This window comes from Rattus norvegicus, chromosome 7, assembly GCF_021556685.1.
Source record: "Rattus norvegicus strain SHRSP/BbbUtx chromosome 7, alternate assembly SHRSP_T2T, whole genome shotgun sequence".
Classification (NCBI taxonomy): Eukaryota; Metazoa; Chordata; class Mammalia; order Rodentia; family Muridae; genus Rattus; species Rattus norvegicus.
The window spans coordinates 100162061-100182556 of NC_141540.1; the positions used below are offsets into that span (position 1 = coordinate 100162061).

Here is a 20496-nt window from a genome sequence, read left to right on the forward strand (position 1 = left end):
ATTCAAAAGACAAAAACCACCTTAGTGATTTTTACTTACTGAGTATAGCAACTAAGTTTGCTAGATTATAAACTACAGTAGCAGTCATAATTGACTACTGCATAATTTGTGTCATAAACACATACACAAGCACACATGCATATATACATGCAAAGGCAAAGCCTGAAATCTAAGCAACACAAAGGCAAGGAAAGCAGAATGTCATTTACTCAGCAGGTAACTTTACTGTATAGGTAACATATAACACTAGCATCCAAATGTCTAAATGAACTATAAGAGGTAAGTTTTAAAGTGAGACCTGGGCAAGCATTGTGTGTGTTCAGGAAAGCCATCCAGAGAAGGATGTACAGTTCGCCCTCCCTATTTGCATGTGCATAAGGCATAGGCTCTCTTCTCAAGTAGTGTGTACAGACACATCCTGCTTTTAAAACTTGGTGTCACCACCATTTCCTGCTTAGTCACTTCTCAGCTAACCCAGCAGGCCTTACGAATGAACTCGTACTTGTACATGGGAGACACAGCCCAGTGGGGCAGCACTTGTCTAAGCTTGCATCAGTCCCAGCCCTGGGCTGATTCTTCGGACTGGAGAGGAATATGAACTTACATAATACAACCACTTGCTTCCAGTGAAGCCTACACTTAAGGTTACAACTATCCAGCCCCACCCATACACTAGGTCTCTAGATACAAAGGAAAGAGAAGGGAAAAACAACACACCTTTCTTCTACCACACTTTGTCCTTGGCTGAAAAATGTTCTCTTCCTTTCTAAAAGATTTATTTTTTAATTCCCCCTCCCCTGTGTGTGTATATATTGCTATGTGCACATGAATGCACATGCTGTCAGAAGCCAGAAGACAGCTGGGGTTATAGGCAGCTGTGAGCTGCTAAATGGGTGCTGGGAACTAAACTCAGGTCCTTTGTAAGAGCATTAAGTCTTCTTAACTACTGAGCCATCTATAGCTCCTGAAAATGTTTCTTAAGAACTTGTTTCTGGTGTTCACAGAAAGTAATTGTTGGGTTCCATGCCTTTTATTCAAACAATGGTTTACCAATAGGGCTTGTCTGATTTAGTTTATTGTTTTATGTGACAAATAATGATAAGGGTTTTGCTTTGTTTTTTTTTTTTTTTTGTTTTTTTTTTAAACAAATTCTCACTAAGTAGCCCAGGCTGGCCTCAAACTTGCTATCCTCCTTCTTCTATGTTCTGAGTGCTGGGCTTTTAGACTTGCACTCAGCTACACAGAGTTCTTTAAGATTTCACTTTTAAGAGTGGATTATGCTTTCAAGACCTTGTAGCAAAGAGTTTGTCTTCATAGAAGTCACCTTAGTAAAAGAGACATTCACCTTGATGCTTCTGCACGCCCCTATAAATTCCTCTGAACATAGGATCTGTCAGGTTGATTCCAATATCTGTGGAAAACAAAAGCAAAACAGATAATCATTAAAACAAAATTTCCTTGAAATATCTCTTAAACAAGCTTTTAATTCACACATTCATTCATCTAAGTAATTTGGTCGATTCTTGGCAACTATGATAGATCTGTGGGATACAAGGACTAAGATGTGCTTTCTACTCTTTAAAGACTTGTGGCAGAAGGGAGTCTTAGACATTCAGAAGTGTACGGGGCAGACCCATTCACAGGCAATTATGGAGACAATGAGGGGGATAGGAAAGTTCATTAGGGAACTGAATTAAAATATATCATATACACATGTGAAATTGTAAATAAATTTCTCAAAATACTAAAAACATAAAATTAAAACCACTGTTATTATGGGACACAAACAAGGAAGTTCTACCAGAGTTTGGTAGCTGGCTCAGAAGAGGGTCCCAGAAAGATATAATCCACAACTGAATGTTACAGGATAAATTTGAGTCACCCAATGTGGTGATTTGAATGAGACTCACCCCTATAGGTTTAGTTGGTAGAACTGTTTGGGGGGATTAGGAGGTGTGGCTTTGTAGTAGGAGGTACGTCATGGCGTAGGCTGGTGATGCCCCCAAGGCCTGCATGCCTGGCAGCCTGCTGTCATGCCTCCCACCTCGGTGGTCATGGACTCACTCTCTGGAACTGTGAGCACCATACATTTTTTTCTTTTGTAAGTTACCTTGATCATGGTGCCTGTTTGCAGCAATGGAAAAGTAACTAAGACACCAAGCCTTTATGGTATGAAATAGAACAGTTCTTCAGGAATTTAAGGTTTTGTAGTTGCTAAAGAGAAGCACAGGAAGGGTTAAGCCAGGAAGGATAGACCAATTATGGTGCACACTTGTGTCAGAAATACTGGATTCAATATGATGCCTGATGGTTTATTTTCCCCCGGAGCTGGGGACTGAACCCAGGGTCTTGGGCTCCCTAGGCAAGCGCTCTACCACTGAGCTAAATCCCCAACCCCTGCCTGATGGTTTTTAATCAAAGGGGTAAGTAAGACTAGCATTGAAGACATTTCACTCCGGCATATTGGAAGCTGGGATGTGAAGGGAGCAACAGAAGTTAGAGTCTCTTGTTTGGAAACTGGCAAGAGCCCATGTGCAGTGAAGACAGTCTGCAATAGAGAGGAGTGTGGAGGGGGTTGGGGATTTAGCTCAGTGGTAGAGCGCTTGCCTAGGAAGCGCAAGGGCCTGGGTTCAGTCCCCAGCTCCGAAAAAAAGAACCAAAAAAAAAAAAAAAGAGAGAGAGAGAGAGAGAGAGAGAGAGAGGAGTGTGGAGATGTAGAGAGGGGAATAGATTACTTCCTTGTTCACCAACTGCACCTGAGGCTGGCTTTGTCAAATGCCAAGCCGCACCTCAGGATGTGCCACTCCAACTCCATGACAGACCTTGAGAGATGACTAGGAGTTTGGATAACCCAAGAGACAGTAAAAAGAGAATTTTAAGCTGTTGCAGGACATTTGATCACACTGTGAAGCCTGGGATTGTGTTATTTACTGGAAAAACCTGTTTCTAGCTGTGCTGTGGTGGCTTAGCCTTAGCACACACACACCTTTTATCCCTCTGGCTAGAATACAGTCACTCTCTTAAAGTACCTTTAATCCCAAACAGTGAAGGTAAAGTTAGTTTGTAGAAGGAAGCACCCATGTGTGAAAGTGTTTAATTGAGTTGCAAACAAAGTGATGAATCAGAGAAAGACTTGACAGAATAAGATATGCCCAGCTCTCACGAGGAGAAAGGGAAGCCACTTGAGGGGCAGTGCAAAAGGAGAGGAGGCAGGTTTACTGGGATAGTTGTACAGAGGTTGCAGAGAGAGAGAGAACATGAAAGACAGACACGGTGAAGACAGGATGAGCCAGAGGATGAGAAAGAGTCAGATTGACAAAGGTAGTTTTGACGTTAAGCAGAGCAAAAAGTCAGAGGCCCAGAGAGAGAGGCCAGAATCAGCTTGGAGAGGAGTTTGAGTCAGAACTGCTGAGTTGGATCAGCCTACCAGAGCTCAGGAAAACTAGGAAGGCGTGAGCTTATTCAACAGTAAGTCTCGGAGGCTGATACATTCTAGGCCTAGATAAGAGCATTCAGAGGCTAGAAGCTTCCAGGACTAGGCCTAGGCTAGCAGACCAAGGCAGTAAACCTCTGCTGAGAGGACGATTACATCAGGTGAATAAAAGTTACTTTTACACTAGGCATTTGAACCAGGAAGAAAAACACACTGCAGAATATTCCAAATATCTGTGCACAGCAACAGAGATGAACCAGGTGAGGAGTTCATAACCTAGAAGAACTACTAGGAGACAGAGACCACTTAACACAAATCCACATCACAAATACAATGGGTTTATGAAATATTGGCCCTCACAAGAAGTCACCTAGTTTTTCTTCAAATACAACAAGAGGACAATAAAGAAGGCAAACTGAGAAAGAAGCAGGGAGGCAAGAGACCTTTCAGCCTAAATAATTCTGCCCATGGGTTTGGACTATGGTTACCAGTTAACACCCAATGGACAAAATTAGCCTTGATCTCTCTTTTCACTTTTAAACAGTCTTTAAAAATTAAGATAAATTTATTAAGGTATTTGTGACACCTGTTAAAGATATCCAGGGACCTTTATTTCAAAGGAGTTATTACAATGGAGGTTTTGTTTTGCTCTGATTTTTAGGACTCATTACTCAGCAGTGGTGAACTCACTTCTCTGACAGGCTAGCCTCTGACGTTGCCTGGTTGTTCCCCAGCTGGGGTTGGAGGCATGGCCACACCTGGCTGTAATGAGGGCACTGCAGTAGAGCAGAGATCAGGCTGAAACCTCAAAACAAGTCTAAGGGGAGAATTAAGAGCCAGGAAAAGGAAAGGATCCGTTGGTAAGTTCCTAAGAGGTCTAGAAGGTAGAAGGAAGGATCCCAACTAAAGTCAATGGATCACATCCATCCTGACAGGAATACTGAGAGTAAGGAATGAGGAACTGAGGGTGATATATACCAGGTTGAGGATTTTCACCTAACTGGATTTTTGAAGCAAGAACTCAATGTTGGGGTCAAGTTAACAAGTTACTTTAAGGGCAGCCAGGCTCCAGTTTCAAGTAAGGTCTCTATCATCAGCAAAGTGATCAGAACTTTCCCAAACATAATGAAATCAAAAGCAAAGGAAACCCATAAACAACCCATTCTAACTGAAAAGAAGTGAAAATGAATTGGAGGCTCATCTTGGAACACCCTTTTCTCAACTCTGGACAGAGCTGCTCTTGGACATTCTGTAGCACCTACCTACCTTGAGGCAGACGGCAGAAGGCGGACTCCCCATGACTTACCTCCTCAGAGTTCTGAGATCAGTCTGCTGGTTCTAGACGTGGTGTATTTTAAGCCGTAGATTCAGTCCTGGCTCGGGTATACCTGGAGTGCTAGTACCCAGCCGCTTACTTCTTCCCTTTCCCACAGGCCTCTTCATGATTCACACTGCTCATCCCTCTTCTTTCAGACATTAGAACCGCCATCCCCTTGATAAACTAAGGACAGCCTCTTCATGTCCCCATCTTATCAAGTTTAATGACAAAAGGCTCTGTCCCTCAACTCCATGTGAATCACACCAGTTTCCTCTAAGACCTTTTCCAAGTCTCCCACAGAAAATGCTCTCACACAGAAGCCACTTCCTCACCAGCCCACCCACCAGAAACATCTGTGGAAATACAACAATAACTCAGTATTCTGAAACAGAGGAGCTAAAGAAAGGTTCGAATAAGACTAGAGAGAATTCAATTCATGAACGAGCTCCAGAGAGTACAGTACAATGGGATGACTACAATTACTCAGTAGTGGAACAAACATGAGCTTTGGAATCCTTGCCCTTGCCAGTGATTAGTGAACAGTCTTAGTCCCTGCTGAGCCTCCATTATCTTCTTGGTGGATGAACACAATTTTCCTGCTGGCAATGGAATATGACCCAAACCCAAGCATGAAGATGAAAGGAACTTGCACCTGGAAAGCTCTATAACAGGCATTTATTACTAGTACCTGGCATAATACGAAGACTGTGCCATGCCAACAGCATATGGAATTCCAGCTCTTAGCTATACTGTCCTGGCATCTTCAGTATGCAGTGCTCCCAGTGCAAAACAGTGTTATCAAAGAGCTAATGGAGTCAAGTGGTTTGACTCTTCCCCTAGTGTGTACATGTGTGCAGTGTGCATGCATGAATATATATTCATCTTCACGCACATGTATGCAGGTGGATGTGCACATTTTGTGTAGGCCTGACATTGATATTGGGAGTTCCTCCTTACTTTTCACTTCATTCATTGAGGCACTGTTTCCCAACTGGGCAGTGTTGCCCAGTGTCTGGCTAGCCTACAGACCCTCTGCCCATGCCTTCCAAGCTCCTAAACTACAGACAGGCTGCTATGCCCACCATCAAAAATAAAGGCAGCTAAAAATCCTAGTTATTTCAATTCCTCAGAATGTGTTGATCCATGACAGGTATCTTTTAAACCAAAGGCATTCTTATCAAAAGTATGCTTATTGGCAAAATCAAATAAATAGTATATAAAAAACAACTTTAGTCAGGTCAAAGATGTAAATATCTTGAAAAGTAGGACACCAAGTGAGAAGGGATGAGAAGAGACAAACACAGTGACACTAGCAATCAGTCACTATGTTCTTCTGTTGGAAGGAGTCAAGACACTGGCTAGCCCTTCTATACGGTACAGTAATGTTTCCACTTCATTAACATTTAAAAATGGCTGTCTTTAATACAAACTACTGGTATCAATGAGTTTATTTTTTTAAAGATTTACTTATTTATTTTATGAATGCATTGTTGCTATCTTCAGACACACCAGAAGAGGGCATTGGATCCCATTACAGATGGTTGCGAGCCACCATGTGGTTGCTGGGATTTGAACTCAGGACCTCTGGAAGAGCAGTCAGTGCTCTTAACCACTGAGCCATCTCTCCAGCCCCAGTTTATTTTTCAAAACCAAACAAAATAGGAAAGTGTTCTGTTGCTCTTGGATAGAAAGCAGTATCTGCAAAACTGTTTGGGCTTAGTGGATCATGTCAAAGGACTGTCACCTATGATTTAGGGACACAGAAACACTGTAAACAGGGATTTAAAATGGTGTAGGATTTTGTTAGCTTCAAGGTATAATTTCAAAGTTAAGAATTCTCAATAATTAGAGAATAAGGGACTCACACTACCGTTCAGCAAAAAGACAAATCCTAAAGGTCATACAAGCAGCCCAGTTTCTTCAGCAAGTCAGTGCCAGAAAGTACATTAAATAACAACAGAAGGATGCTACAGCAGAGCCAGAACTCCTTCTGCAGCCACTGTCCTCTTGCTAGTGGTGTTCCTGTGAGACAGGGCCTCCTCATGCAGAACAAGCCTCTGCCTCTGGCACAAAGCGCTGAAGCTACAGGTGTGCACTACCTTACTTGGCTTACTGCCCATTTTGTTATTGTTTGTCCCTATCCTAGTACTAGTTGGACATTTTAAATTGTTTTTAAAAATTAATAGAATATTTCTCTGCTTGTGAAAAATTATTAAAAAGAACAATTCAGCAGCTGGAAAGATGGGTTCAGCAGTTAAGAGTACTTGCTGCTTTTCCAGAAGGCCCAGGTTTGGTTCCAGTATCCATATCAGATGGCTCACAACTGCCAGTGACACTAGGCGTTTCAGAGACCCTGGCTCCCTCTTCTGGCCTTCGCAGGTATCTGCACACAGACCCACTCCCACATGGAGAAAATAAACCAACTATTTTTTTTTTAAGTTTAACATTTAATGTCCATAAAACTTTATTGGAGCACAGACACACTGACTTGTTTATATACTAAGACAGCTTTCAAATAACAAGGTGTAAGACAAGAAGGAAAGGAAAAAAATACAAAGCCAAAAACTGCTTTCTCTGCTACATTCAGATCCACATTAAATATATTTTAAATCTCATTATAATAACATTTCAAGTTAAAAAACTCATATACTTATTTTAATATACATTATCGCTCCACAAAATAAAGTTTCCTTGCTTTGTTTGTATATCTGTGTGAGCCCTTCTCTTTAGTTCTTAGGCTGAGATCAAGAACCTGGACACACCCAGCCTAGACTCTAACAAACAGTATATGAGGGGAGGAGTGAGGGCTCTTGTGCCCTCTCCAGGGCACACAACTTCCTAGCACATCATGTCAAGACCTCAGAACACCTAACCTTCACTTCAGGTTTTCTCACAGAGCTTTTAAAAAAACCTGCTGACATTCTCCCCACATTTGCTTTGCCTGGTCATAGTGCTTAACCTCTCTAGTGTGAAAACTAGCTCACGACTAGATTTCTCACAGCTTCAATTTTAAATACAGTGTCTTGGGAAAATGTACTGCTTAAACAACTATCTCTCGGATTTTACTGTATAACCTTAACCACTCTCCTGATTACACTTCATAGTGCTTGAATGATGTCTCCACTTAGATGTCCTTTAATTCTCGAATGGACCTAATCCAATAGACCCAGCCCTCCCACCCATAGGTATTTCTTAACCTGTCATCTTCGGGTGCTCATTTTCCACAAGCAGACATGAACAGTGAATGATAAATGCTGTGCACAACCATTTCGCTTCTCTTTTTGCTATTATTTTCCCTGTTGCAAAACCTGAAATACTTCCATGCTTCTCCTTATCTGCCACAAAATCTACAAAAGGACTATCAGGGTAACTTCCTCCCAGTCACTTCCCACCCTTAAGTCGCTGGAAACTCCACGGAGACAAAGCTCATGCTGAGATTATCCACAACAGCATCCCAGAAGACAAGATCCTTTCCATATAACTGGCACTCAAAGATTTGCTGAAAAGCCTTCTTCGAAACGCCACTCCCTACGGAGTGAAATTTAAGTAATCGAGGCTTTTGGGTTCCAAGTTATCCTTCCAACCCTACCTCTTACAGTGTCCCCCAAGTTTTCCTAAGTACCACTTTGAATCCTTGCCACACTCTCCAGCTGCCACCCCTCCCGTCTGTGGGCTCCGGTTTATAGTCTAGAAAGCCTGTAAGTGAGCAGGACTTCGTCACATTCCTAGGACTCAATGCCAAGAGTTATCTATGGTATGAAAGGATGACTGAGTGAACCTGTATCTTCAAGGTACTGTCCAGCCGGCCATGAAGAGGGAGGGAGGGAGGGTTCACGAAATACCGGAGAATAGTGATTAGCTGGGGGGCGGTGCTTTCTTTTTCTTTTTTGGGTGGTGGGAGGACTCGGGGATTAGCCCATGCTAGGCAGTCTACCGCTGTCGCACATCCCACACCTATACCTCTATTTTCAGTTGAATTACACATAAAAAATGCACAAGTCCAATTATGCTCGTGAATTCTCATAAATCAATATGCATTCGGGAACTCATCCTCGAGCAAAAACCAGATCAATCATCGCCAGCACTAGAGGCCTCCGGGAATCTTCTGTACCCTGGAAAAGCCAAGCCGCGAAAAGGGGGCCCGGGACAGCCAGCAAAACCCATGGCCAAGGAAATCCTGCCCTTACCCACGAACTTGAAGAGACTCATGATAGCGCAGCAGACTCCTCCCAGGAAAAGGCGGAAATGGCGTAGAGCACGCTCATTCTTCCGGCTCCGTCTCGCAACCGCCCGCTTCCGGGTTCCCGGCAGCCCCCGCGGCAGCCGCTGAAGGTGAGCCGGGCGCTATGGCGTTCTGTGCTCCCCCGGCCTACTTAACCCACCGGCAGAAGGTGCTGCGGCTGTATAAGCGCGCGCTGCGCCACCTCGAGTCATGGTGTGTCCACAGGTAGGGAGAGGAGACCTGGGCTCGGGGACGGAAGCCGAGGGGCCCTGTGGGTTGATCTGATCAAGGACTTAGGGACACAGTGAAGGGAGCCCGCCCTTGAACCTGGGTCCTGATGCAGTCCTCTCTCTGCCTCTTTATCTGGCAGAGATGATTATGTGGAGCGGCGCGACCAGGACACAGCGTAGAAGGATGCATGAAGAAATAAAAAATACCCAGGACTGTCATTGTCATGAATCTAACGCTAATGTTTTTATAACTCTTGTCCCTAACCTTAACAGTAATTTGTCCATGATCTTTAGTTTGCAGATTAACTGAGGAACTAGTGATTATTTTAGCCTCATTTTATAGGTAAGCTCAGGATTGACTTGCCCAAGAGATTGCAGCCTCTGCGTGCCCAAGTCGAGATTAAAATTTAGGATTTGTCTCCAAAACATTATTCTCTTTACCCCTTCCCATCGGTTTTTCTTTATTTGGCTTTATCGGATCGACTCTTCTCATTACCATCATGTCTATTTCACCTCCTACATAATTTTATTCCTTTAACCATTGTTATTAGTCTTCGTGTTAAGTAAGTCTCATATGGTGGCCTATATTGGGGAAGATAGATATTCTCCATTACATAATGAGCTGGAGGCTGGCCAAAAAAGATGCTTTTTACAAATAAACAAACAACAATATAGTGTTAGAATATGTAGGCTTTCCTGACCTAAAAGAAATGCAGGGTGCAGTAACAACCCAAGATGTGTAAATCCCAGACCTCCACACGTTTATCCTCAAATCTAATCCCACATGAAGGACTTGCAATAAAAAGGTGGAAAGTCAAATAGACCTGTCAGAACTGCAGAGGGTAACCCCAAGTCCTAGAATGCAAGTTTGTGGTTACACCTCTTTGTTATGCCAGGAGGTGCAGTGTACAATGCTGTACCATTGTTAGCTTCTTTCCTAAGTTTTTCTTATTTAACAGAATTTGAAATTCAGCTTCCATTCTGGATGGCAAATAAATGACAGTTAGTCCTCTTTTTGAGCTGCAGTTCCCATGGATTAGTGGGGAAAGTGACAGATAAACTCATAAGTAACAAAATTGGCAGTGGTTACTAAAGAAACTAAGCCTTCAGGAATTCAGGTAATGCTATGACACAACTGGAAATGTCAGAGCTCATGCCCATGGAGGGAATAATCAAACCAGCTACTGAAACAGCGCTAACATATTTAAAAGCTGACGTCCTTTTTTAGTCCTTGTCCGAATCTGTTCCCTTAAAGCAAATCAAAACCCAGTGTGGATATCAACTGTGTGACAACCTCAGGTGTCAGTCCTTGTCTTCCTCCTTGTTTGGGACAGCACACTGCTGGTATGCTAGGCCTGCAGACCTCTAAACTTGTGGAAATCTGTCACATGCTCTCATCCTGAGAAGGAGTGCTGGGACCACTGGTGTGTGTTCCCATGTCCAGCTTCCCTTGGGTTTTGGGCTCCAAACTCAGGTCCTAATGCTTACATGGTACTTGCCTACTGAGCCATATCTCTCTAGCCCTCATGTATCTTCTAGGACATTCTCTGGCTTCACCTAAGGCTCTCTCTTAGGTACTGTGTCTCCTATGGATGTCTTCAGTTTTGATGCTTGAATTAGCTATATTTCCAGCTGTCTGTGAGACTTTCTGCCAAACAGAGTTTATCTAAACTCTTTAAAACCAAAGTTTTTATTTTTAACTTCCTCATACTGATTCTACTCTCAAATTCTCTGTCTCAGCTAATGACATTACTAGCAATTCAGCAGTCTAGACTTGACCTCAAGGGTCCCCTAGTTTACCTTCTGCCTCTAACATGCATCCTCATGCATCAGACTTTACTGGACACTGCTTTTTGTAAACTATTTTCTGGTGTAATGCCTATTGTATCACCAAGCGCTTGAAACATACCAACCACTCTGTGAAGTGTGCTTTTGTATGTGTGCTCTTAGAATGTGTATGTCAGTCTTTACATTAAGTAACATACCCCAGACTGTACACACAGCTAGTTTAGAGTACTCTAGAGTGGCCCCCTCTCGTGACTTGGTCTGGATGGGTGTTTTGTTTCCTGCGTCGTCTGGTAACCACCGCAGGTCTTCCCATCTTTTGCTAGATGCTGTGCCGAATCCCCGAGATATACGGGTGATCTAGCAGAAGATGAGAGGGCCTGCAGTAGTTGTCAATGAGCGCATACTGAATGAACCTGCAGAGTGTCACCTTTCCTTCCCTTTCCTGTGGAAGTCCTTGTAGGAGAGAGGAAACTAGCTAGGCTGTCCTCAATGTGCTGTGTCTGTTACTGATGAAAGGGAAGTGGCTCGGCTGTGTGTATGTATAGTGTCTGCTTCTGTTTGGAGGGCTACAGAGGAAGTGCCCACAAGTAGATAACTCTTCTGATATCCACAACCATTTCGATTTAAGGGACAAATACCGGTACCTTGCTTGCTTGATGAGAGCCCGGTTTGAAGAACATAAGAATGAGAAGGACATGATGAAGGCCACCCAGCTGCTGAGGCAGGCGGAAGAAGAATTCTGGCAAAACCAGCATCCTCAGCCGTATATCTTCCCAGACTCTCCTGGGGGTACTTCCTATGAGAGATACGAGTGCTACAAGGTAGGTGGGACCTCTCCCTGACAGCTCAACTTTTTTCTCCCTCTTTTCATAAATTCAGCTCTGAGGTTTTACAGTGTACCTTTGGCAAAGCACAGTGCTAAAGTATTTGGTACACAGCTCATTTGGGAAAGTAGCTAGTTAGCATTGGTACTGAGCGCTGTGAGATACTCAGGGAATGTTTCCTTAACCCTAGGTGTTTAGTAGTTTCGAGCATGAGAGGAGGGCTGCCAGCTCTCTTGGCCTGCCTTTAATGTTTTGGCCACATGCCTCTTTAAGGCATTCTTTCTCACCTCTGGTCTCTGCTTGCCCTCTACTATTCATTGTTTACAGAAGCAGTCCGATAATAACTGTTTGACATAGATACACACACACTCTAATATATACATATATGTGGTGTGTGATATATGTATGTGTTGGTGTGTTGTGGGTATACTGGTAGAGGCCAGAGATCAATTGTAGGATCTTCCTCAGTTGCTCTTTATCTACTGAACCTGGAACCACACACACCCTCCGCCTTTTTTAGTCTAGGCTGGATGGTCACTAAGCTCCAGGGATCCTTTTGGAAGTCCTACCTTTTGTCTACCACTGGGTTTGCAGGTGCTGATCACCATGCCTGCTTCAGTGGGCACTGGGACTCTGTACTCGGGTTCTCATGGTTTACTGGTAAGCACTTGTCCATAGTATTTATAGTTCACCTGTGGAATAACACATGCTTTTCTCTTTTGGCAGGTTCCAGAATGGTGCTTAGATTACTGGCATCCTTCTGAGAAAGCAGTGTATCCTGATTACTTTTCCAAGAGAGAGCAGTGGAAGAAACTGAGGATGGAGAGCTGGGATCGGGAGGTGAGTGTTTTGACAGTGCACTGTAGCCTTTTGCTTGGTCAGCGTGGGGATCTCCAGAGTTTGCTTCTGCAGGCTGAGGTCCACTGTCCAGCCGTGATGGTTACGCCAGCTTCTTAGCTGGACTTTGAGTTTCTCACTGTGTTCGGTTTCACATCGGCCACCTTCCAGATTTGTTGTCTCTACCATTTTGAACCTCTGTGATCTCTTTCTTCCTCTCCTTCCTCTCCACCTACTCTTCCTGTTCTATAAAACTCCTTGCCCTTTCCCTACCCAGAGCCCTAGGCATTCTTCATTCAGCTTAGGATGTTCAGAGTTGGATTTTGGCAGCTCTCGTCATAGCGTGGGCGATACGTTGGAGAAGCCAGGAGGAAGCAGGAGTCCAAGTTAGGGTTTGTGTGGTAGTTTTAGGGAAAAGGTTGTGTGGCCCACAGAGTACTGCAATAGCTGTGGAAGGGACGTGGACAGGCAGATCGTCATTGGCTGTGGGGGATGGGTAAGGGACATGGAGAAATCAGTACTTTCCAGGTTCTAAACGTTACTGTCTGCAGTTCAGTGCTGGTGTTGAGATAGGGAAGACTGGTGTAAGGTGGAGGGCATCCCACGTGTCAGAGATAATCAACACTCAGAAGGCGAAGCTGGAGAGTCTGGCATCTGGGAAGTAGACATTCCACTTGCCAACTTCAAGTATAGGAATCTGGTCTAGAAATGGAAATTTGTAACTTTTCAGTTGTATTTAAAACTGTAGAAACGGGCTGGAGAGATGGCTCAGCGATTAAGAGCACTGACTGCTCTTCCAGAGGTCCTGAGTTCAATTCCCAGCAACCACACGGTGGCTCACAACCATCTGTAATGAGATCTGATGCCCTCTTCTGGTGTGTCTGAAGACAGCTACAGTGTATTTATATAATAAATGAATAAATCTTTAAAAAAAAAAAAAAAAAACCCTGTAGAAACAGCTGAGATCCTTGAGAGGAAACTAGAAAAGGTTCTTCATTGTTTTGTAGGTACATGTATCTACATACATGCATTCAGGTTAAAGGTTTGAAGGTGAGGCTTCTTTGTAACAGCTTCTGCTTTTTCAGTATCCTAGGAGGACAGCCAAGGGAAGTAAGTGGGTATGGAGGGTGGGGAGCACATGGAAGAACTGTGTTGGCCTTGGAGGGGGTGAGTTTGCTGGGAAAAGTAGGCTTGCCAAGTGACAGTGATGGCCCATTTGACACTGGGTAATTGATATATTAAACATTGGTTTGTTCTAATATTTTCTCCTTAGCTATACTGACCTGTTGGGTCCAGTTTGCCCATTGAGCTGTTTCTCCAGCCAAGTAAGAGAACTACAGAGCAAGGCAGTGGGAGCACATGCTTTTAATCCCAGCATTCAGGAGGCAGAGGCAGGTGGATCTCTGTGAGTTCAAGGCCAGCCTGGTCTACAAAGTGAGTTCCTGGATAGCCAGGGCTACACAGAGAAACCCTATCTGGAAAAATAAAACAAAACAACAGGAGAAGGGTCATGACATGGTCTAAGCTGAATTGAAAAGGCAGTTGAGACAGGCTGATGCAGAGAACTCCAGGTTAGGAGAAATGTGTAAATTAGTTCCTTCAGAGTCTCTGAGGGAATTTATGAAAATATTCATGTGGGCAGCAGGAACTAGATACTGGTCTCTAAAGCCACCATTTTGAAAGTTGTACTGGTTCTGGGAGATAAAGTCCAGGATGTTGGTTTTAGAAGTTCTTAGCCAAGGTGGAGTAGCTGTGGCCAAGGGACATCATATTTTGTAAGAAGTATGACAGCATATTGAGGCTTAAAATGTCTTTTTGTGGTGAGCAGCAGGCTTGTTCTGCCAATGACCACTGAGGACCTCTCCTCAGTTCCTCCCTTCTCTCTCTGCTTTCAGCTCCTGAATGTTATCCAGTGCTGTGCATGAATGAGCTTTTACTTTTAGGTCCTTTCCCTAGGACGGTGATGGTGAGAATCTTGTTGGGCAATATCAGGCAGGGCAGAGCCTACTTTTCATGTGGCTTCACCTGAATTCATGTCCTGGGTGCTTGCTGAACTTGGTAATTTGCATCCCTAATACACCTGAGCTGGGCTTTTCAGTGCGTTTGGAGAGCCTTAGATAAGACAAGAGTGTTTTCCTGGGGACCAGTGGGAGACCATGACAAAGGGAACTAGGAAGACTTGTGGCTTTGCTGAAGGAGTAAGAAGAGACAGGTAGAAAGCTCAGCTTTGCCCGGCTGGAAGTGAGAACAGCCACCTGGCTCACCTATGATTACACCCCTGGGAAGAGCAAGGCAGGAAGACCGTGGCGTTTGGTCTAGTTCCATGCCAGTCGACTCTGCTCCATAAAAGATACAGACTTCAAAAAACAAAGACTCTTCGGAGAGAAGAGTTGTTCTGATTTGTAGACTCAGGCATAGAAATAGTTCAGGTTTATAGGAGATAAGCATTTCTTGATGCTGACTCAGGGTAGAAGGAGACATATCGCAGGCTGTCGTCTGACCCTGCAGCAGGTCTTACCGTTGAGATGCCTTCTACAATGCTTCCTTCCTTGTCCCCTTCTAGGTTAAACAGCTGGAGGAAGAAACGTCACCTGATGGTATTATGACTGAAGCTTTGCCTCCTGCCAGAAAGGAAGGCGACTTGCCCCCATTGTGGTGGCATATTGTGACCAGACCTCGGGAACGGCCCACATAGAGACAGGCACCGCACTGTTCATGCTTGCAAGTGAGAGTTACAGAACACATTCACACTTGCCCTAATAAAAGTAACTAGAGACAGTCAGCTGTGACTGGAGTGTTCTTCCAAGGATCACTGGCACCAAGTGTTTGCCTGCATTGTAGCTTGGTTTGGTTTTTATCGTGTATGCCTGTTTTCTCCAAGTTACCTGTAGAATTATATTGGGAGCACATGTGCTCGTCAAGAAGCTTCACAGAGAACAGGCTTGAGGGTTAGGGCTAGGTGGGCTTTTGTCTTTGTACATGTACACTCGAGCACACTCGTGCACACGGACACGCTCATGCAGGGCGGAGAACTGTGGATGGCGCCCCTCACCTTCCAACTTTAAGATGAGGTCTCTGGTGCACTACTGTGCCCAGCTTCCTGGGTGCTGGGGCTCCAAGGATTTGTGGGCCATCTCCCTAGCCCACAAATGACTAAAGGCTTGACTAGTAAAAGGAAGGAATAAACAGAAGAAAAGTACAGAAGGCTTTAAAAGGAAAAATGAGGGCTGGAGAGATGCTCAGTGGTTAAGAGCACTGGCTGCTCTTCCAGAGGCCCTGAGTTCAAATCCCAGCAACTACATGGTGGCTCACAGCCATCTGTAATGAGATTTGGCACCTCTTCTGGTGTGTCTGAAAACAGCTACGGTGTATGCAAATACATAAAAACATAATGTATAATTCTTTTTTAAAAAAATTAAAGCCAAAAGATGCAAGTGGTTTTGGTGACCCTCACGTTGTGGGGTACCGGGGTGTGCTGCCTGCCACTCCTGGCTGCATTCTTCCCTTCCTAAAGGCTTTGCTGGTGGGATTTTAGTGTTTACGAAAAAAACTCTGAAGCAGCAGAGCAGGCAGAGTCCAGGGCCTCCTGGAGGTGGGGTGAGGTGTGAAGGTCGGGGCTCAGGTCTAATGTGGGATACAAACTTTAGATACAGGTTTCCAGCTGCGGCTCTGCTGAGCAGTCAAAGGTCAGGATAGAGCAGACCTTTTTAAGTATCCCGTTAGTGTTAGCAAAGGTAAGCCAGAGAAGGCTAGCAGTCAAGCCTGGTTTGTTCCCAGGACCCATGTACATGGAGAGAACTGCTGCCACAGACTATCCGACGGCCTTTGCACACCACGGCACACTCATGCCGGCGTTTTTATAAGTGCACGCCTGCAACTCAGCACTTGATCTCTGAGTTCAGGGCCACCCTGGTTTGCAGAGCTCCTGGTAAGCCAACGCTGCATAGTCGAAACTTAAAAAAAAAAAAAAGTAAAGCATTCTTTTTTACTATCAGTAAAAACAAGTTGCTTTTAGGTTTTGGTAACTCATTGGAATTGTTTTCAAATAATTAGGCTGCTCTAGCCCTTAAATCTCTTAACTGCCACAGATAGAACTTCCTGAGTTTTCTAAGCTCAGTTTGAGGCTCTGTCCTAACATTTGACTGAGACTCCAAGCAATCTGAAGGAGACCTGAGGACTTTTTTTCTTAGTGATTCTTTATTTATAAGGTAGGCAGAAGCAACTGTTACAATGTAGAAGGGAGACACATTACACGCTGTTATCTATACAAGTTTCAAACAAAAACTGCACAGGGAGAGGTCAACTCTCAATACAAACTAGCAACTAAACCACAATAATTTACCTTTAGAAAGGGTTTGTTTTCAGCTGTGACACTGCTTTTACAATGTGCAAAAACACAAACAGAACTACCCAAGGTGTTTGTCACATTCTTTCTACATTGAATTTGGCAACAGTTTATATTAACTTTATTCAGATTATACTAACGTTTAAAAACTAAACAAGTGAGAAGCTGTACCAAGGTACAGTTACATCCATTCCTTTCAAAGGTTTAAAATACCACTTGTCTCTATTAGAATGACCTCGCAGCGATTTCTGCATCTGCAAAAACCATCTCAAGCATCATATGCACAATGCATCAGCTACTTTGAGTCATCAAGGTTGGTGGGCTAAACCACAGGCACTACTGTTTGCTTATAGTCTGTAAAAGGAGCTTGTTTTTCAAAGAAAAGAGCTTAAGTCATTTCTAATAATCATGCCTTTGCTTTAAAGCCATAACATAAAATGTCCTTTGAGCAATCACAGCAGTGTTAAATGTTAATATATAGAACAATGACTAGAGGAACGTTACTCTCACATCCAACGTGGCTATGTGTTAAAGTATAAGATTATGTCATCAGAGGCTAGAGCCAACCGAGATCTGCAGAGCACACAGGACCCACCTTTTTCTTGCCCAAATTTCAAACGTGCACTATCAGTTACTGAACTGCTGAGGGCCTTGCCTTCTTAACAGCTGTCTTTAAATGTGAGCTCTTGGAATCTACAAATCTCTGTTGACTTTAGGGATGGGCGTTGTAACAAATTTAACTTCCACTTAAAAAAAAGACATTCATCTTTAAACAAAGAAAAGACGTTGCCTGACTTGAAATCAGGCTCCCAGTTGACAGTAAATAAATCCTTTTCGCTCCGGTGTTTAGAAGCCAACCAACTGCCCTTATTTAAGGAAGGGAAGAAAAACAAGCCCCCAGATTGGTAAGCACATTGGCAGAATTGCTAGACTCCAAGCTGGTTACCCTTGATAAATCTGTTTGAATTTTTTTTTTCTTCAAAATATCTGGGCTTTTCAACGCACCCAGCCTGCTGGGCACAGTTAAGTAAAAGGCATCTTCTATATCTAAGAATTCCCTGCTATTACTTTAAAATGTTTTAACATTTTCTGAATTGCCTTACCCCTCTGGATGTATCTGGATTCAGTGGAAGTGAGTATAAGAGACGAGAAAGTAAGGAAGGGACTATGTCTACCCGTGGCAGCAGCATGCGCAGGACTGGATGTGGGTGCCGTGTGTGTGGTCGAGAGGAATGCTGGGAGAAAGGATGTCCTTAAAAACCTTACAGAAACAAACACTGCAATCTAGTATGGCTTAATTGGATGCGTTAACCATGAAGCTACTGGAAATTCAACCTACGAGGCTACTCTTAAATGTAACAGGATTGGCTATGTTTGACAGTGTGCCCCTCCCCCAGCCCTCCCCCCAATCCCAACACAGTCCATCCACCACGTCCAGGTTTTCTTCTCTGCATATTGCTCAACTGTTATCTGCATTTCTCCTCCAGAACACAGTATATGTGAATGAGGCTTTTACCTCTTATCCGTTGTGTTTATCCATTAAAATAACTTGATTTGCTTCTAAACTAGACTACAGTGCATCTACGGAGCGTGAGTGAGGGAAGAAAGAAAAAGAACTAAGTAAGTAACCCTTCTGTGAAATGACCCCAAGGCTCCCTGTCCCAACCCACCCCTCCCCTTTATGCTTTTAAAATTTTACAAAGACCTGTAAAAAAGTTAAATGGAATTTGGCACCTTCAGAAAAATCAAAAGGGAAACTAAGGTTAAAATATGCAGAAAGAAATCGTCAATATTTACAAATTAAAAGATCAAGATTATGTCAATTACATATGTTGCTTTTAGTTCTTATCTAAAGATGTTGAATAGTTTGAAAAGAGCAGAATTCCGAACTGCCTACAAAATCTTTTGCTTGATTATAGACTGGAATGGATCAAGACAAATTAGGCTTTATTAATTAGAGTTCGTTCCCACTGGCAGCACTTCCTGGGAACTATGAGAACCTAAGAGAAGCGAGGGGCTGAGCGATCGTTGGTGGTCGTCTTCTTCAGCTTCACTCCCCTCCGGATGGCGTTCAGCATGTCTTCTCCCTGAGGGCTTTCCCTTGGGCTCAGGTCTGCTGGGTCACTCTCTGGAATCGGGCCTGGGGAGACACTGGTGCTTGAGGGGTCTCTTTCCTGGTCTTCAGCCTCGCTCTCTGGAATTGCCTGTCTGTGCTCCTCAGGTATACTGGGCTTTGGGCCTGGAAGTGGAGGGTTGATCGGCGCATGGCCACTCCACAAGGAAGAGGGTATATTGCTGACACCCTGGGGTCCCTCCCCCACAGATGGAGACTCAGGGCTGTGCTCACCCCTCTCCTCTGGCCCATCTGGAGGGGATGGCAAAACCCCAGGGAGGTCTGGGACAGTTGGGGTTTTGACAGGGATCACTGGTGTCTTGATAGGAATAGGACCAGCTCCAATGGTCCCCCGGCGAACAGAAGGCTTGGTGGAAGGGGTCCTTCGGATGGTCGCAACCCCTGGTGTGACCATAGCAGGTCCAAGAGTGGTGGGAAGGCCAGCCGTTGAGGCCGGACGCTTGGCTTGGAACATCCGCCTGTAAGACTGGCTGATGTCACTGTTCCTTGGAATGGTGGAGGACTTGTCAAATTCCTGCTGCTCTGCCTCCTGGTCACCACTTACAGAGAAATAATCGTAATCTGAAACTGAGGATAGGATTTGATTAGATGGTCTAGGTCCCAGGCAACATGGTAAGAGGATGGGAATCACTCTCCCCTGCCAAAACACTGCCCTTTGCTCTGTTCACTAATCTACCACAACAGGGAACTGTGAGGTGGGGGAGAACCCTAGACTACCGAGCTGTGACAAAGCTGCTGCCAAGGACCTCTGGTCCACAATTAGCCATGAGAAAAGTCACTCAGCAGTGTTGGCTTTACCATCTCCTTGATAACAGCTCAAGTGAGGGCTAGAGAGGAATGGAGTTCCTGAAAACCAAGTACAAAGGCTCGTGTTCACACCCGCTTTAATATGGCACTGTGCATATCTCAGGGCAGTGAGGGAGGGGACGCTTTTAGTAAACATCCACGTGTCTGAACAGCAGGCCAGCTGAAACTGGAGGCCTGAGGCTAGGTAATTCTCTCTTAGGGTGAGGTCTGGAGGGCTAGTGTTTCAGAGGGTAGCATAACTCCCAGCCTCTTAGCTTCTAGACACCAGTAGTATCCCTGCAGTTCTGACTACTAACAATATGTCTGGACTGCTGAACGTCCCTTACGGGTTGGGAGGGGGTACCTTTACTTGAGATTCACTGACTCAGATCTTAAATAGCTTGTGGGTTACAGGCAGCCTTTAGCCAACCATCCCACAGTGATTCTCGCTGTCAGATGCCTGCTTTCCCTGCCTGGTATGTATGGTGATGAGGGAGGAAGGGAGGGTGCCCACCCCAGACTAGATTAAGAACGTAAGGGCTGGATTCCATCTTTTAGACTGGAGTTGTATGGATTTGG

General features: G+C 44.3%; 3 protein-coding genes across 47 annotated transcripts in view; 1 reads left to right on the forward strand and 2 right to left on the reverse strand.

Annotated features, from left to right (window-relative positions):
* Tatdn1 (TatD DNase domain containing 1) overlaps positions 1–8992 on the reverse strand; it is a 38309-nt gene extending 29317 nt beyond the window's left edge. For 11 of the 14 annotated variants that reach the window (XM_087559136.1, XM_087559135.1, XM_087559139.1 and 8 more), the window contains exons 1-2: positions 8939–8990; positions 1346–1411 (exon numbers count right to left, since the gene is read on the reverse strand). In XM_087559136.1, the coding sequence (XP_087415262.1) occupies positions 1346–1411; positions 8939–8960 (88 nt within the window). In that variant the 5' untranslated portion in view covers positions 8961–8990. Of the gene's footprint in view, positions 1–1345; positions 1412–8938 lie in introns of all 14 variants that reach the window. The other 3 variants (NM_001400947.1, NM_001400945.1, NM_001400946.1) reach the window with 1 other exon arrangement.
* A 22-nt stretch (positions 8993–9014) lies between these two features.
* Positions 9015–15434, forward strand: Ndufb9 (NADH:ubiquinone oxidoreductase subunit B9). Its single transcript, NM_001127294.3, is given in 4 exon segments — positions 9015–9198; positions 11620–11812; positions 12542–12655; positions 15216–15434. Coding segments are annotated over 4 exon segments (540 nt in total). The 5' UTR covers positions 9015–9097; the 3' UTR covers positions 15348–15434.
* Positions 15435–16830: 1396 nt separating this feature from the next.
* The window catches only part of Mtss1 (MTSS I-BAR domain containing 1), a 139200-nt gene continuing 135534 nt past the window's right edge, over positions 16831–20496 (reverse strand). For 21 of the 32 annotated variants that reach the window (XM_087558041.1, XM_087558038.1, XM_087558030.1 and 18 more), the window contains 1 exon segment: positions 16831–19698. In XM_087558041.1, coding sequence (XP_087414167.1) covers positions 18998–19698 — 701 coding nt within the window. In that variant the 3' untranslated portion in view covers positions 16831–18997. 32 annotated transcript variants of the gene reach the window in all.